This window comes from Anolis carolinensis, unplaced genomic scaffold (assembly GCF_035594765.1).
Source record: "Anolis carolinensis isolate JA03-04 unplaced genomic scaffold, rAnoCar3.1.pri scaffold_7, whole genome shotgun sequence".
Lineage (NCBI taxonomy): Eukaryota > Metazoa > Chordata > Lepidosauria > Squamata > Dactyloidae > Anolis > Anolis carolinensis.
The window spans coordinates 19,923,580-19,940,723 of record NW_026943818.1 but is presented as its reverse complement, the minus strand read 5'-3'; the positions used below and the strand labels follow the sequence as shown (position 1 = coordinate 19,940,723).

The 17,144-nt window shown below is 40.9% G+C and overlaps 1 protein-coding gene across 3 annotated transcripts in view; it reads right to left on the bottom strand.

The window, feature by feature from the left end:
- spns2 (SPNS lysolipid transporter 2, sphingosine-1-phosphate) overlaps positions 1-17,144 on the bottom strand; it is a 76,159-nt gene that overhangs the window by 51,711 nt on the left and 7,304 nt on the right. For all 3 annotated transcript variants that reach the window (XR_010000321.1, XM_062960679.1, XM_062960680.1), the window contains exon 2: positions 1,433-1,498. Coding sequence is in view for 2 of the 3 variants with exons in the window: in XM_062960679.1 (XP_062816749.1) it covers positions 1,433-1,498 (66 nt within the window). In the remaining variant the exon portion in view is untranslated. The remainder of the gene's footprint in view (positions 1-1,432; positions 1,499-17,144) is intronic.

Genomic DNA, 17,144 nt, shown 5'->3' with positions numbered 1-17,144 from the left:
GTTATCATCGTCATCATCATCATCAGAGGACAGATAGCCATCTGCTGGGAGGGCTTTGATTGTGTTTTTCCCAAATGGCAGAAGAGTGTTGGACTAGATAGCCTTTGGGGTCTCCTCCCACTCTAGTATTATATCATCATCGTCATCATCATCATCATCATATTATTATTATTATTATTATTATTATTATCAGAGGACGTATGGTCGTCTGTTGGGAAGGCTTTGATTGTGTCTTCCTACCTGGCAGAAGGGTGTTGGACTAGATAGCCTTTGGGGTCTCCTCCCACTCTAGTATTCTATCATCATCATCATCATCATCATCTTATTGTTATTATCATCATCATCATCATCATCAGAGGACGTATGGCCATCTGTCGGGAGGGCTTTGATTGTGTTTTTCCCAAATGGCAGAAGGGTTTTGGACTAGATAGCCTTTGGGGTCTCTTCCCATGCTAGTATTCTATCATCATCATCATCATCATCATATTATTATTATCATCATCATCATCATCATCATCATCATCATCATCATCATCATCAGAGGAAGTATGGCTGTCTGTTGGGAGGGCTTTGATTGTGTCTTCCTACCTGGCAGAAGGGTGTTGGACTAGATAGCCTTTGGGATCTCCTCCCACTCTAGTATTCTATCATCATCATCATATTATTATTATCATCATCATCATCATCATCATATTATTATTATTATTATTATTATTATTGTTATTATTATCATCATCATCATCATCATCATCATCATCAGAGGAAGTATGGCTGTCTGTTGGGAGGGCTTTGATTGTGTCTTCCTACCTGGCAGAAGGGTGTTGGACTAGATAGCCTTTGGGATCTCCTCCCACTCTAGTATTCTATCATCATCATCATCATATTATTATTATTATTATTATTATTATTATTATTATTATTATTATTATTATTATGACACAGCAAACAAGATAGATATGCCGGATTTCGTATTATTATTATTATTATTATTATTATTATTATTATTATTACCAGAGGACGTATGGCCATCTGTTGGGAGGGCTTTGATTATGTTTTTCCCAAACGAAAAGGGTTTGGACTGGATGGCCCTTGGATTCTATGACTCTATGATATGGATTTGTCTCCCTGAGACTGAATGGCCATCTGTCAGGGGGGATCGGATCCATCCGTGTGTTGCTCAGATCCTTTTTTTGAGGATGCCGTAAATCTATTACATGCAAAAACACACAGCAGCTCTCATTCCTGCCTGTTCCAAACAAATCCCAAGCCGAGCGGGAGCCAAACAAGGGCAGAACGCATTACAAAGGCGCACTTCCCCACAGGCGGCTGCGATTTAGAACAAAGCCGCCTGCAGCAAGGTCAGGGCAACCTTGGCGGCGGGATCTGCACCGAGAAAGGGAAGAGCTTCCCGCGTTTGCATCGCTCCTCTCACCTGTCTGCAGCAGGCCGGCACCGCTGTCCTTGACCCCGAAATGCTGCTGGATGTCCAGCAAAACCCCTGCAAAAGAGGAGAGAGAGAGGCGTCAGGGAGGGAAAAAGCAGGGCAAAAGGCAGGCTGATTGACAGGGCAGGATTATTATTATTATTATTAATATTATCAATATTAGTACCATTATCGTCATCATCATTATCACTATCATTATTAACTAATATAGGCCAGAAAGGGACTTGATCCAATACGCAGGCTTATTATTATTATTATTATTATTATTATTATTATTATTATTATTAGTATCATTATTAACTGATATAGGCCAGAAAGGGACTTGATCCAATACAACCCCTTGCTATGCAGGACACCATCCGATCCCTCCCGAAAGATGGCCACCTTGTCTCTGTTGTCATCATTATCAATATTATTATTCACTGATATAGGCCAGAAAGGGACTTGATCCAATACAACTGCTTGCCATGCAGAAGGACACCAACCAATCCCTCCCGACAGATGGCCACCCAGCCTCTATTATTATTATCGTCATCATCATCATCCAACGTAGGTCAGAAAGGGACCTGATTCAATACAATCTCTTACCATGCAGAAGGACACCATCCAATCCTTCCCAACAGATGGCCACCCAGCCTCTATTATTCTCATTATCATCATCATTATCAATATCATTATTATTCACTGATGTAGGCCAGGAAGGGGTTTGATCCAGTCCAACCCCTTGAAATGCAGGACACCAACCGATCCCTCCCGACAGATGGCCACCCAGCCTCTATTATTCTCATTATCATCATCATTATCAATATCATTATTATTCACTGATGTAGGCCTGGAAGGGGCTTGATCCAGTCCAACCCCTAGCCATGCAGGACACCATCCGATTCCTCCCGACAGATGGCCACCCAGCCATCATCATCATCATCATTAATTATTATTATTATTATTATTATCATTATCATTATTATATTGTGTGACACAGCAAACAAGATAGTTATGCTGGATTTCATATCACAAAATCACAAGTCGAACACTTCCCAAGTGTCTAGACTGCGTGATGTATTTCCAGATGATGTGCGCAGATCCCAGTAGGGTGGTCTTTTGCAGTTGGCAGATCATGATTTTGTCAATGTCTATTGTTTCCAAATGCCGGCTGAGATCTTTTGGCACGCCACCCAGTGTGCCGATCACCACCGGGACCACCTGCACTGGTTTCTGCCAGAGTCTTTGAAGTTCAATCTTGAGGTCCTGAGAGCGGCCGAGTTTTTCCTGTTGTTTTTCGTCAATGCAACTGTCACCTGGGATGGCAACATCAATGATCCAAACCTTGTTCTTTTCCACAACTGTGATGTCTGGTGTGTTGTGTTCCAGAACTTTGTCAGTCTGGATTCGGAAGTCCCACAGTATCTTTGCGTGCTCATTTTCCAATACTTTTGCAGGTTTGTGATCCCACCAGTTCTTTGCTGCTGGCAGGTGAGACTTGAGGCATAAGTTCCAATGAATCATTTGGGCCACATAGTTGTGCCTCTGTTTGTAGTCTGTCTGTGTGATTTTCTTACAGCAGCTGAGGATATGATCAATGGTTTCATCGGTTTCCTTGCACAGTCTGCATTTTGGGTCATCAGCTGATTTTTCGATCTTGGCCTGAATGGCCTTTGTCCTGATGTCTTGCTCCTGGGCTGCAAGGATCAGGCCTTCTGCCTCCTTCTTCAGGGGATATTATTATTATTATTATTATTATTATTATTATTATTATTATTAGTTCTGATGGCTTGCTCCTGGGCTGCAAGGATCAGGCCTTCTGTCTCCTTCTTCAGGGGATATTATTATTATTATTATTATTATTATTATTATTATTATTATTATTATTTGTTCTGATGTCTTGCTCCTGGGCTGCAAGGATCAGGCCTTCTGTCTCCTTCTTCAGGGGATATTATTATTATTATTATTATTATTATTATTATTATTATTATTATTATTATTATTTGTTCTGATGGCTTGCTCCTGGGCTGCAAGGATCAGGCCTTCTGTCTCCTTCTTCAGGGTCCCATTCATGAGCCAGAGCCAGGTCTTCTCCTTGTCAGCTTTTCCTTCAATTTTGTCAAGGAACTTTCCATGCAGTGTTCTGTTGTGCCAGCTGTCAGCTCTAGTTTGTAGTGCGGTTTTCTTGCACTGTTTTTTTGTCTGCTGTGCTTTGAGGAGTTTCTGATTTTATGATGATGATGATGATGATGATGAAGTGATGTAGGGCAGGAAGGGCCTTGACCCACTTCCTATGAATAGCCCTGGGAACGGGCCTTGCTCATGGGAAAGACACGCAAGGCATGTCCTCTCGAGAGCAGACATACCTGGTGCAGCAACACGGAAGGCAAAACAACCCCGGGTGGCGGATCCCGGAGCCAATTCCACCCATCAGAACATTCATCAGCATGTCACAAGCGGCCAACGCCCGTTTCCATGAGAAGTGGCCCCGGCGCATTGCAATCAGGAGCCAGAGAGGCCTTGCGACACGCACACGCACAATGCCGCCGCCATCTAATTGCAAGCCTCATGCATTTATTTATGGCAGGGTTGCGCACACATGCAGGCTTCCCATGCAACCGGCCAGGAGGCCTGGCTCCAGCTCTGAATTCAAAGCAGAGAGAGACCGGGATGATGGATTCAAGGCGGTGTTGCTACAACACTAGGAAAACTCACCAAATCACTATAGGGCATCATTGGTCTTGAGATATCCTATTCTTGGGCCCAAGGGGTATCAAACTGCATTAATTCCACAGTGTAGACGCACCCAACCCTACTGGTTTTCGATAGCAACCTGCATAATATACGCTGAGCTGGATCCTTCCTGCTTTTTTTTTCCCAGCCCTGACAGAAACTGCCCGAGGGAGGAATGAGCCCGGGATCATTTGCATGTCATCTGCATATTCAGAGAGAACCGGACGAGCATGGCCTGCTGCTCTTTCCAGGCTTTCAGGCCAGAAATCGTTGGGTGCATCTGCACCCACTTTGACGCCAGTTGAACTGCCCAGCATGATAGGAGTTGTAGTCCATAATACAATAATATAATAATATTATATCAATATATTTTTACAGTAGTATACAAAATGTGTATTAAAAATTATATATATATATATATATATATATATATATATATATATAACACAATATATATATATATATATATATTTACAGTAGTATACAAAATGTGTATTAAAAATTTTATATATATATATATATATATATATATATATATATATATTATAATATATAATATATATAATATATATATATTATATATATATTTTGTCCTAGGCCAAAATTTCATTACCCCCATATATATATATGGGGGTAATGAAATTTTGGCCTAGGACAAAACAACAAAACTACACATCCCAGAAACACTAAACTTGGCAGCACAACCCCTCATCCATGCCTCTACGTTCATACAACAAAAAGAGAAGAAAAATAAAGTCTTAATTAGAGGGAGAGGAATAATTGTTTTTATCCAATTGCTGCCAGTTAGAAGGCTAAGCTCTGCCCACTTGGTCTCCTAGCAACCCACTCAGCCCAGGAGACAGGCAAAGTTAGGCCTCACTGAGGTCTCTTCCACACTGCCTATAAAATACAGATTATCTGATTTTAACTGGATTATATGGCAGTGTGGACTCAAGGCCCAGAAGGAAGGAAGGAAAGAAGAAAGGAAGGAAAGAAGGAAGGAAGGAAAGAAGGAGAGAAAGAAAGAAAGTTTAATAATAATAATAATAATAATAATAATAATTCATTTATATACTGTTCTATATCCCCGAAGGGACTCAGGGCTGTTTCCAAAATAAATACAAAACAACATGCAATAAAAATACGGCAAATAATACATCGTAAGCAAAACACAGCAAAGTTATATATGTATTTTGGGAACATTTACTGGAGTATATTGACATCTGTCCCCCGCTCAAGACTGTGAGTCCAATAAGAGCGCAAATGATTATTATTTATGCAACACTATCAAACACCGGAAGCAGTTGAATCTCTGTCCCAAGGGGTCAATGGGACAATGGGAGGGGGGTTGAATAGTAAAGGTCAAGGAAAAAATATATTTGAGTGATAGCATGAATGTGCACCCACTGCCCTTCTCTTTCGGCTCGTTTTGGAGTCCCGGGACTGGTTGGGAGCCGGCAAGGCGTCAGCTCCAGAGCCGGCTGCCAGTCCCAACCGAGAGCCAAATTATAGCATTGTAAACCTGTAATCTGCGAGGAATTCAAACGACCGACCGAGGAGAAAACAAATTAAGGCCACAAGGACAGAAAGCCACACATCTGCATTCGGAGAAAAGCAGGACGAGAGAGGCCTCTGGTTAGTGAAGCAGCCCTGGCGATTTGAGGTCGGGAAAAGAGGCCGGTTGTGTGCCTTGGTGAGTCGCTCAAGTTTCCATGAAATTGTGCCACCGCAGAGAGATTTCGCTTCTTCGGGAGCAGCGCAAAACCCACCCCGAGTGCAAGGCCTTGAGCTGTGGATGATGGACACCTTGGAGGTCCCTCATTCATATGGCCACCATAAGAAAGTCAATAACGTTACAAGACCAGAGCTGTGGATGATGGGTGCCTTGAAGGTCCCTCATTATTATGGCCACCATAAGAAAGTCAACGACATTGCAAGACTTGAGCTGTGGATGATGGGCACCTTGGAGGTCCATCATTCATAGGGTCACCATAATAAAGTCAATGACATTGCAAGACCTGAGCTGTGGATGATGGACACCTTGGAGGTCCATCATTCATAGGGTCACCATAAGAAAGTCAATGACATTGCAAGACCTGAGCTGTGGATGATGGACACCTTGGAGGTCCCTCATTTGTAGGGTCACCATAAGAAAGTCAATAACATTGCAAGACCTGAGCTGTGGATGATGGGCACCTTGGAGGTATCAATGAATCAAAGTCAATGACATTACAAGATCTGAGCTGTGGATGATGGGTACTTTGGAGGCCCCTCATTCATAGTGTCCCCATAAGAAAGTCAATGACATTGCAAGACATGACCTGTGGATGATGGACACCTTGGAGGTATCAATGAATCAAAGTCAATGACATTGCAAGACCTGAGCTGTGGATGATGGACACCTTGGAGGTCCCTCATTCATAGGGTTGCCATAAGAAAGTCAACAACATTGCAAGACTTGAGCTGTGGATGATGGGTGCCTTGAAGGTCCATCATTCATGGGATCACCACAAGAAAGTCAGTGACAATGATAGACATGAGCTGTGGATGATGGGTGCCTTGAAGGTCCATCATTCATAGGGTCACCATAAGAAAGTCATGACATTGCAAGACCTGAGCTGTGGATGATGGGTGCCTTGAAGGTCCATCATTCATAGGGTCACCATAAGAAAGTCATGACATTGCAAGACTTGAGCTGTGGATGATGGGTGCCTTGAAGGTCCATCATTCATAGGGTCACCATAAGAAAGTCATGACATTGCAAGACTTGAGCTGTGGATGATGGGTGCCTTGAAGGTCCATCATTCATAGGGTCACCATAAGAAAGTCACGACATTGCAAGACCTGAGCTGTGGATGATGGGTGCCTTGAAGGTCCATCATTCATAGGGTCACCATAAGAAAGTCATGACATTGCAAGACTTGAGCTGTGGATGATGGGTGCCTTGAAGGTCCATCATTCATAGGGTCACCATAAGAAAGTCATGACATTGCAAGACTTGAGCTGTGGATGATGGGTGCCTTGAAGGTCCATCATTCATAGGGTCACCATAAGAAAGTCAACGACATTGCAAGACTTGAGCTGTGGATGATGGGCTGTGTATCACTTTGCAATATGTATTCAAGGAGAACCAGAGCAATCGAGCTTCGTTTCTCGGTCTTGTTTAGAGGATGGATTCCCATCTCGACTTAAAATAGTTGGAATCCCTAATGAGGACGACTCCGCTTCATCATCGTTTTCGATTGCTTAACGTAATCTTAATACATATACATTCCCAAGACAAGGCAATTATCCGGAGTCGTTTTGCAAACGTATTCTCACTTCAGCACAAAAATAAATTGCCTTTCTATCCAGACTCCTCCTTGTTCAGGTCTTTGCCCTGAAAGAGGAAAAATACAGCTTGGAAGGGCATCTTTCGGGAGGGTTTTCGTCGTGTCCTCCTGCGTCCTAACAGGTTTCGGCTTATCTCCAAGCCGCAAACCGTGGTTTCACATCTTCCCAGGATCTAATTAGAACCTGGATCGTAATTTGTACTCCCGATGGTATCTTTAAAGGAAAGACTGGAAAGTTAACCAGAGAGTGTTTGACTTAGTGTCAAAAAGTTCCAAAAAGTTGGGAGGCTTCTACAATGGGAGGAATCTGGAACCGGCAAGTTCTACTATAAGGAGGAAAGGCTAAAAATAAATATCATATAATTTTATATATGACCTCGAAGTCATCCAGAGCAACCCCATTCTGCCATGAAGAATCACACCATCCGATCTCTCCCGACAGAGGGCCACACAGCTATAGTTAGTTGTCCATAGATATGATTGAAAGAGAAAAATATGATAGATAGATAGATAGATAGATAGATAGATAGATAGATAGATAGATTGACAGATATGGCTGAGAGAACCATATAAGATATATCACTGCCATAGAGGAAGGCACCATCCGATCTCTACCAACAGAGGCCCATCCAGCCATAGTTAGATGTCCATAGATATGATTGAAAGAGAAAAATATGATTGATTGACAGATATGACTGAGAGAATCATATAAGATATATCACTGCCATAGAGGAAGGCACCATCCGATCTCTACCAACAGAGGCCCATCCAGCCATAGTTAGATGTCCATAGATATGATTGAAAGAGAAAAATATGATTGATAGATAGATAGATAGATAGATAGATAGATAGATAGATAGACAGATATGACTGAGAGAACCATATAAGATATATCACTGCCATAGAAGAAGGCACCATCCGATCTCTCCTGACTAGAGGTCCATCCAGCCATAGTTAGATGTCCATTGATATGATTGAAAGAAAAAGATATGATAGATAGACAGATAGATATGACAGAGAACCATATAAGATATATCACTGCCATAATAGAAGGCACCATCCAATCTCTACCGACAGAGGCCCATCCAGCCATAGTTACAAGTCCATAGATATGATTGAAAGAGAAAGATATGATAGATAGATAGATAGATAGATAGATAGATAGATAGATAGACAGACAGATATGACAGAGAACCGTATAAGATATATCACTGCCATAGAGGAAGGCACCATTCGATCTCTACCAACAGAGGCCCATCCAGCCATAGTTAGATGTCCATAGATATGATTGAAAGAGAAAGATATGATAGATAGATTTATTTCCGATATTTCCCTGACAGATATGACTGAGAGAACCATATAAGATATATCACTGCCATAGTAGAAGGCACCATCCGATCACTCCCAACAGAGGGCCATCCAGCCATAGTTAGATGTCCATAGATATGATTGAAAGAGAATAAAATGAAATATAGCTAGATATGACTGAGAGAAAGATATAAGCTATATCACTGCCATAGAGGAAGGCACCATCTGATCCTTCCCGACAGATGGCCATTCAGCCTCTGTTAAGAATCCATGTCACAAAACCACAGAATCCTAGAGTTGGAAGAGACCCGCAAAGGCCATCCAGTCCAACCCCTCCTGCCCGTGCAAGCAATCTCCTAAATATATACATACGAATGTGAGCTGGCTGTCACCGTCCAGTATGCGTGTAATGACAGCCCATCCCGGCAAGAGTTTCCTTTCCCGTCCTCCCGCCCCAGTCGCCCGCCCTTCTGCACCGCTTTTCAAAAATAGAAGCAGCCGCCGGGGCTTTTCGTGCCCTCGTTTGACGGCAAACGCAAGAAAGAAGCCGCGGATCCCATTTCCAGGGGTTTGGCTGCACCAGCGCCATTGGGTGACCCAGGCCGTTCCAATTGCCTTGCTGCAATAAAAGGTATGGCAGGAGACACAGAGTTGGGAGAGAACCCCAAAGGCCATCCAGTCCAACCCCTTCTTCCACTAGGAAGGCACCATCCGATCCCTCCCAACAGATGGCCATCCAGCCACTAATAACAATATGTATCATAGAATCCCAGAGTTCAAAGGAACACCCAATGCCTTTTTCCACTAGGAAGACACCATCCGATCCCTCCCAACAGATAAACATCCAGCCGCTAATAACAATACGTATCATAGACTCCTAGAGTTCAAAGGAACACCCAAAGGCCATCCAGTTCAATGCCTTTTTCCACTAGGAAGGCACCATCAGATCCCTCCCAACAGATAAACATCCAGCTGCTATTAAAAATATGCATTGTAGAATCCCAGAGTTCAAAGGAACACCTAAAGGCCTTCCAGTTCAACGCCTTATTCCACTAGGAAGGCACCATCAGATCCCTCCCAACAGATGGCCATACAGCTGCTAATAAATGTTCCAGTCCAACCCCTTCTTCCAGTACGAAGACACCATCCGATCCCTCCCGACAGATGGCCATACAGCTGCTAATAAATGTTCCAGTCCAACCCCTTCTTCCAGTACAAAGACACCATCCGATCCCTCCCGACAGATGGCCATACAGCTGCTAATAAACGTTCCAGTCCAACCCCTTCTTCCAGTACAAAGACACCATCCGATCCCTCCCGACAGATGGCCATACAGCTGCTAATAAATGTTCCAGTCCAACCCCTTCTTCCAGTACAAAGACACCATCCGATCCCTCCCGACAGATGGCCATACAGCTGCTAATAAATGTTCCAGTCCAACCCCTTCTTCCAGTAGAAAGACACCATCCAATCCCTCCCGACAGATGGCCATACAGCTGCTAATAAATGTTCCAGTCCAACCCTTTCTTCCAGTACAAAGACACCATCCAATCCCTCCCGACAGATGGCCATACAGCTGCTAATAAATGTTCCAGTCCAACCCCTTCTTCCAGTACGAAGACACCATCCGATCCCTCCCGACAGATGGCCATACAGCTGCTAATAAATGTTCCAGTCCAACCCCTTCTTCCAGTAGAAAGACACCATCCAATCCCTCCCGACAGATGGCCATACAGCTGCTAATAAATGTTCCAGTCCAACCCTTTCTTCCAGTACAAAGACACCATCCGATCCCTCCCGACAGATGGCCATACAGCTGCTAATAAATGTTCCAGTCCAACCCCTTCTTCCAGTACAAAGACACCATCCGATCCCTCCCGACAGATGGCCATACAGCTGCTAATAAACGTTCCAGTCCAACCCCTTCTTCCAGTACAAAGACACCATCCGATCCCTCCCGACAGATGGCCATACAGCTGCTAATAAATGTTCCAGTCCAACCCCTTCTTCCAGTACAAAGACACCATCCGATCCCTCCCGACAGATGGCCATACAGCTGCTAATAAATGTTCCAGTCCAACCCCTTCTTCCAGTAGAAAGACACCATCCGATCCCTCCCGACAGATGGCCATACAGCTGCTAATAAATGTTCCAGTCCAACCCCTTCTTCCAGTACAAAGACACCATCCGATCCCTCCCGACAGATGGCCATACAGCTGCTAATAAATGTTCCAGTCCAACCCCTTCTTCCAGTAGAAAGACACCATCCGATCCCTCCCGACAGATGGCCATACAGCTGCTAATAAATGTTCCAGTCCAACCCCTTCTTCCAGTACAAAGACACCATCCGATCCCTCCCGACAGATGGCCATACAGCTGCTAATAAACGTTCCAGTCCAACCCCTTCTTCCAGTACAAAGACACCATCCGATCCCTCCCGACAGATGGCCATACAGCTGCTAATAAATGTTCCAGTCCAACCCCTTCTTCCAGTACAAAGACACCATCCAATCCCTCCCGACAGATAGACATCCAGCTGCTAATAAAAATATGTATCATAGAATCCTAGAGCTGGAAGAGACCCCCAAAGGCCATCCAGTCCAACCCCCTTTTGCCAGGCAGGAAGGCATCTGCTGGGAGGGCTTTGATGGTGCTTTCCCTGCCTGGCAGAGAGAAGGGGGTTGGACTGGACGGCCTTTGTGGGTCTCAAAGAGCATCCAGCTATTCTGCAGCATTTTGCCCAACAGCTCCAGCTTTTGTTCTGCCGTGTAGACACACCACAGGCTCCTAGGTTTTGCATTTGGGAGCGACCGCTGTGCTTTTCATTTTTCCAAAGCGGCTTTTGCAAGGAACCCATCCAGGCAAGTAAGTGTGATTATGTAACCGCTCCTGGAAACTACTTAATTCTCGCCCGCCACGGGAGTGCCTCCCACGGTAACTCCTCTGCTATGCATGAAATGCGGCTTGGCACCTTTGCAGGTATTTGGCTCTGGGTTTACCTCCTTCCTCTTCCTGCGTGACCTCGGGACCATGCCTTCCCTTTCTCCCTCCACCCTGGATATCTTGGAAATGGCTCCCTACGGTCAGTTCATTCCCATATAATGCAGTTCAATGTGGTGGAAATAATCGCATTAGCCTTTTCCGCCGCTGCATCACACTGTCGACACAGGATGGATATACACAACCATATAATGCCCCTTGGAACTGCATGCTTTAGTTCCATCATTATCACCATCATCATTTATTTAATAATTTTATATATATATATATATATATATATATATATATATATATATATATATATATTCGTGTCAGGAGTGACTTGAGAGCCCAAAAGACACAGCAACCCTATTATTAGTATTGTTTTGGCACCAGAACGAAGACGGTATTTATGATGGTGATGATTCAAACAGTGGCATGTTGATTTCCTTGTAGGGATCCAATAATAATAATAATAATAATAATAATAATAATAATAAGTCCAGGCTGCACAGTTTACCCCAATTGATTCCAGATATGCAATTCTCAGTTGTGTGGCTTTGAATAGGAAAAGGGCTAGATACTCCAATTATTATTTGAAGGCTACATCAAGATATAATAATAATAATAATAATAATAATAATAATAATAATAATAATAATAATAAGTCCAGGCTGGCCTCCAACAAGTCTAGATACTCCAATTATTATTTGAAGGCTATATCAAGATATAATAATAATAATAATAATAATAATAAGTCCAGGCTGGCCTCCAACATGTCTAGATACTCCAATTATTATTTGAAGGCTACATCAAGATATAATAATAATAATAATAATAATAATAATAATAATAATAAGTCCAGGCTGGCCTCCAACATGTCTAGATACTCCAATTATTATTTGAAGGCTACATCAAGATATAATAATAATAATAATAATAATAATAATAATAATAATAAGTCCAGGCTGGCCTCCAACATGTCTAGATACTCCAATTATTATTTGAAGGCTATATCAAGATATAATAGTAATAATAATAATAATAATAATAATAATAATAAGTCCAGGCTGGCCTCCAACATGTCTAGATACTCCAATTATTATTTGAAGGCTATATCAAGATATAATAATAATAATAATAATAAGTCCAGGCTGGCCTCCAACAAGTCTAGATACTCCAATTATTATTTGAAGGCTATATCAAGATATAATAATAATAATAATAATAATAATAAGTCCAGGCTGGCCTCCAACATGTCTAGATACTCCAATTATTATTTGAAGGCTATATCAAGATATAATAATAATAATAATAATAATAATAATAATAATAATAATAATAAGTCCAGGCTGGCCTCCAACATGTCTAGATACTCCAATTATTATTTGAAGGCTATATCAAGATATAATAATAATAATAATAATAATAATAATAAGTCCAGGCTGGCCTCCAACATGTCTAGATACTCCAATTATTATTTGAAGGCTATATCAAGATATAATAATAATAATAATAATAATAATAATAATAATAAGTCCAGGCTGGCCTCCAACATGTCTAGATACTCCAATTATTATTTGAAGGCTATATCAAGATATAATAATAATAATAATAATAATAATAAGTCCAGGCTGGCCTCCAACATGTCTAGATACTCCAATTATTATTTGAAGGCTATATCAAGATATAATAATAATAATAATAATAATAATAATAATAATAATAATAATAAGTCCAGGCTGGCCTCCAACATGTCTAGATACTCCAATTATTATTTGAAGGCTATATCAAGATATAATAATAATAATAATAATAATACTTTTTTCCCGCATCAGGAGCGACTTGAGAAACTGCAAGTCACTTCTGGTGTGAGAAAATTGGCCGTCTGCAAGGACATTGCCCAGGGGACATTGCCCGGTTGTTTTCATGTTTTTACCATCCTTGTGGGAGGCTGGAGCTGACAGAGGGAGCTCATCCGCGCTCTTCCCATTTCCAAGCTGAAAAGCTCGCGTTGTCCATAGACACCTCCAAGGTCATGTGGCCATTGGCATGACTGCATGGAGCGCCGTTACTTTCCCAACGGAGCGGTACCTATTGATCTACTCACATTTGCTAGGCTGGCGGAAGCTGGAGCTAACAGCAGGAGCTCACCCCCGCTCCCCGGAATCGACACTGCGACCTTTCGGCCTGCAAGTTCAGCAGCTCAGCGCTTTAACACGCTGCGCCACTGAGGGGCTCCGAATATTACCTATCTATAATATTGTTATGATATTTATTATAATAAATATATAATATTTATTGAATATTATTACATTATTTATTTCTCCCGAAGGAGACTCAAATCTACACTGCAATGCATGATACATTCGGGTCGAGGAAATGGAGAGGATGTGAGTGCGAGCGTTGTCATGATCTGGAACAATTAACCATCGGGAGACTTGCCGAGCCGCATTCCAGAGGTGCATTTCCTTCCTCGCAGGGACAAATTATACGGCCAAATAATGGATTGTAGCCGGCATTATTAGGGCCCTAGAAAGCTCTCTCCAGCTTAAGTCCAGTCATTACATGGTCATTATAGATTCAGACCCCACTGATGCTGACCATTTAATGCAGATTATATTATTATTATTATTATTATTATTATTATATTATTATTATTATTATTTTATATTATTATCATTTTTATTTTATTAGTTTTATTTTATTATTATTATTTATTATTATTATTTATTATTTGCGACATTTATATCCCGCCCTTCTCACCCCGAAGGGGTCTCAGGGCGGTTTACAAGTATATATACATACAACATATTATATTATACGACTATATTGCAATTTTATTAGTAATATTGCATGTAATACAAATATACAATTATAATAGTGAATTATAATTATTATTACCTTGTATTACATCATGTTATTATTATTAATATTACATGTACAGTAGAGTCTCACTTATCCAACATAAACGGGCCGGCAGAATGTTGGATAAGTGAATATGTTGGATAATAAGGAGGCATTAAGGAAAAGCCTATTAAACATCAAATTAGGTTATGATTTTACAAATGAAGCACCAAAACATCAGGTTAGACAACAAATTTGGCAGAAAAAGTAGTTCAATATGCAGTAATACTATATAGTAATTACTGTATGTATGAATTCAGCACCAAAATATCACGATATATTGAAAACATTGACTACAAAAATGCGTTGGATAATCCAGAACGTTGGATAAGCGAGTGTTGGATAAGTGAGACTCTACTGTATTATTATTAATATTACATGTACAGTAGAGTCTCACTTATCCAACATAAACGGGCCGGCAGAATGTTGGATAAGTGAATATGTTGGATAATAAGGAGAGATTAAGAAAAAGCCTATTAAACATCAAAATAGGTTATGATTTTACAAATTAAGCACCAAAACATCAGGTTAGACAACACATTTGAGAGAAAAAGTAGTTCATTACACATTAATGCCATGTAGTACTTACTGTATTTACCAATTTAGCACGAAAATATCATGATGTATTGAAAACATTGACTACAAAAATGCGTTGGATAATCCAGAACGTTGGATAAGTGAGACTCTACTGTATATACAATATATTATAATATTAGTATAGTTATTATGTTATTATTATTTATATTATTATTATGTTGTTATTATTTAACATTTTTATCTGCTTTAGATCTCCTTTCAGGAAAGCTGCATGGCCATCTGTTTGGGTGGCTTTGTTTGTGCCTGGCCAAAGAGGGGTGGGCTGGATGGCCTTTGGGGGTCCCAACTCTAGGATTCTATGAAAGATGATGCTGACGGAGTGATCACAACTCTCAGGTGAGCATGTCAATCATGATTAACACATGACGGCACACATTCCTGGACTTCGCTGCCAAACCGGTTCCAATTCCAGACCAGAAACCACATCTCGGCGCTGACACATGGCTTTGACGGACGTTATTATTATTATTATTATTATTATTATTATTATTATTATTATTATTAGGCAGGCTACGAATGGCACCTCAAGTGACACAAAAACTCTAGCAAAACATACAGGACTCAACGGAAGTCACCGTCCCGCCCTCTTCTGAATTTGATGACTTAAGGCCGATTCACAGGGTTGCCACACGTTCGGGTTAACTTGATGGCAATTAGCAACAACAACTAAAAATGACAAAGCAGGGTCTAATGTGGGACAACAATACATTCTACAACTTTCAAGGTAGAAGCAGCTCGTGATGACCTTCACAAAAGAACGTATGGTACAAGACTATATGAATATATGGTATAAGACTATATGGCACTATAAGAATGGATCGTATAAGACTATATGGGGCTATAAGAATAGATCGTATAAGACTATATGGGGCTATAAGAATAGATCGTATAAGACTATATGGGGCTATAAGAACGCACAGTACAAGACTATATGACTATAAGAATGCATAGTACAAGACTATATGAATGTATGGTATAAGGTTATATGGCACTATAAGAATGGATGGTATAAGACTATATGGGACTGTAAGAATGTATGGTACAAGGCTATATGAATGTACGGTACAAGGCTATAGGACACTATAAGAATGGATCGTATAAGACTATATGGGACTATAAGAATGGATCGTATAAGACTATATGGGGCTATAAGAACGCACAGTACAAGACTATATGACTATAAGAATGCATAGTACAAGACTATATGAATGTACGGTACAAGGCTATAGGACACTATAAGAATGGATTGTATAAGACTATATGGGGCTATAAGAACGCACAGTACAAGACTATATGACTATAAGAATGCATAGTACAAGACTATATGAATGTACGGTACAAGGCTATAGGACACTATAAGAATGGATGGTATAAGACTATATGGGACTGTAAGAACGTATGGTACAAGACTATATGAATGTATGGTATAAGGTTATATGGCACTATAAGAATGGATGGTATGAGACTATACGAATGTATGGTACAAGGCTATAGGACACTATAAGAATGGATGGTATAAGACTATATGGGATTATAATAATGTATGGTACAAGGCTATATGGCACCATAAGAATGGATCATATAAGACTATATGGGACTGTAAGAATGCATAGTACAAGACTATATGAATGTATGGTATAAGGTTATATGGCACTATAAGAATGGATGGTATAAGACTATATGGGACTGTAAGAATGTATGGTACAAGGCTATATGAATGTATGGTACAAGGCTATATGGCACCATAAAAATGGATCATATAAGACTATACGGGACTGAAAGAATGTATGGAACAAGGCTATAGGATACTGTAAGAATAGATGATACAAGACTATATGAATGTATGGTATAAGGTTATATGG